At 31.8% G+C, this 2,217-nt stretch overlaps 1 protein-coding gene across 1 annotated transcript; it reads right to left on the bottom strand.

Annotated features, from left to right (window-relative positions):
- Positions 1-1,223: 1,223 nt before the first annotated feature.
- On the bottom strand, positions 1,224-1,904 carry LOC104738397 (uncharacterized). The gene has a single exon (XM_010458580.1). The coding sequence runs from the start codon at positions 1,902-1,904 to the stop codon at positions 1,224-1,226; it is 681 nt and encodes a 226-aa protein (XP_010456882.1).
- Between the last annotated feature and the right edge of the window lie 313 nt (positions 1,905-2,217).

Below are 2,217 nucleotides of genomic sequence, written 5' to 3'. Positions count from 1 at the left end.
TTTCTTAAACCTCTTAGTTAAGAGGCATTTCTTAACAATATTTATATTTTTAATTTAATTTTAAATAGCTAAAACCTAAAAAATTGGTTTAAGAGGTCCCGACAAAGAAGGTTTTAGTAAAATTAAGCTTTTTATATTATATTTATTCTGTTTTATTATTAGCAAACTTATAAGAAATTGGGTAAATACCTTGATGGAGATACTCTTATATTGTGCAGGGAATAACCATGATTTTAACATATTAGAATTAGAAATACGTTAGAACGTGCCATTTTATATATTCAACTAGATTAGGACTTGCTTATATGCTGGTTCGTGATTAAAATTTTTGAACCTATGTCAAAGAAACAGAAAAAAATAATAGAATATAATATTAGATGATATTTGAAAAAAATATATATTTTGAATTTTCTCATATATTTTCATATGTTTAGGTTTATTTATTCCTATGTCACTTTCATATCGTCTAATAAATACTTCTATAAAGAGACTATATCAAAAAGGCATTTAAAAGTATAGGAAAAAAATATATTAGGTCTCGGCTTTCACTTTCTTCTTGACCTTTTGAATTTTATATGTGATAAAACTTTTCACATTATTTGTGATTGATCAGCCTCTTTGAAATGCACCTCTACTAGCAAATAAAATAAAAATCACACCTAACCAAAAAAAACAAACAATCTCTTGTTTATTAATATTTAATAGAGAAGCATTTTAAAAAAATGCTGAAATGTCAAGTTTACAGAGATCAGATCATACACCAATAAATTAATTCTTCTATGGATATTTATATCTTCGCCTTATATAGTTAAGAAATATTCCTTAATTAATTCTTCTATAGATATTTATATCAAATCCGATTGTTACTAATCTAACTAAAATTAACTAATTAAATTATCAAAAAATATTATGGTTCTATAAAAAATATGGAAAATTATTGTGTTTACTCGATAAAATATAAAAGATATGAATTTCATATTTATACCACACCAAAATATATATTGCTATAAATGGTAAAATTTCATAAATATAAAACTCTACCGTGTTCAAATATTTTAGTATTTTTACAAAAACGCAAACTTGAACCAAATTAATTTTTTTTTAATTTTTTTTTAACACTTAAACTGCATTTATTGAATAGAAATATTTGGACATGGGTGAAAATTTGAACGAATACAGATAGGAATAGATAAATGAAGAATGTAATCTTGAGTTTGAGAACGTTAAACTTTAGCCAGCTTGTCAGCAAGTAGATTTGCAGAACGAGGTATCCATTTGAAAGCAAATGATTCGAACCGGGAAGTCCATCCTTTTATATCTTGTATCCAGTTGAAGATGTCGAATCGTGTGTTGTTACCATTGAGCATATTGACCAAAACTTGATTATCACCTTCGAAGATGACTTTAGGAAAACCGCTTAGCCAACATTGTTTGATGGCATAAGATAGACTTATACACTCTGCTTCAAGGGCTGATGATACAGGTGGTCCTGTTACCTGTCCTGCCTCCTTAAATTGACCTTGATCATCTCGTACAATCCAAGCTGCAGTGGGTCGTCTGTCTCTGTCTATGAAACTTCCATCATAGTTGCATTTCAGCCAGCCATGCGGGGGTTTTTGCCACGAGTTTGGTGTAGGCGGGTCTCTTTGATTATTGTTAACATTGGAAGTAGTGTTGCATCGTCTGGTATCAATTGTTAGCCATTCTTCTGTTTCATGTATGGCTTCTCTAAGGTCCTGTTGCCAAGGGTTATTCTTATACTGGAATGTGAGCTTATTGCGACTTGTCCAAATCTTCCATAGTATCCAAAACGGTAAATGTGCGAGCCTATCATAGAATCGCCGATGCTTATGGAAATCAAAAATTGCTTTGAGTTTGGTTTTAATCGAAGCTCTTGGATCCATGAGACATCTGATTGGAATATTTGATCCACGCCAAATCTGCTGTGCATGAGGGCATGAGAAGAAGAGATGTTATGTTGTTTCAGTCACATTGGTGCATCGCTTACAGAGGGGGTTTGCAGGAATATGTCTTCTCTCTAGTTCAACACCTGTTGCTAAGGCTCTCGATAAAAGTCTCCATAAGAAATGCTTAAATTTCGGAGGAGTTCTTGTTTTCCAGATTTCGCTCTTCAAACGTGGATCACCACCAGGTGGTCTAGCATGATTCTGTTCCGGAAGATGTGTTGCCAGCTAATATCCTGATTTCACTGTGTAT

This window comes from Camelina sativa, chromosome 13, assembly GCF_030686135.1.
Source record: "Camelina sativa cultivar CO46 ecotype springtype chromosome 13, ASM3068613v1".
Lineage (NCBI taxonomy): Eukaryota > Viridiplantae > Streptophyta > Magnoliopsida > Brassicales > Brassicaceae > Camelina > Camelina sativa.
The sequence above is the reverse complement of the archived record's forward strand: the minus strand, read 5'-3'. Positions and strand labels throughout refer to the sequence as shown.

Bases quoted from the DNA above. Each gene is read 5' to 3' on its own strand.
- LOC104738397 (XM_010458580.1), bottom strand. From the start codon at position 1,904: ATGGATCCAAGAGCTTCGATTAAAACCAAACTCAAAGCAATTTTTGAT.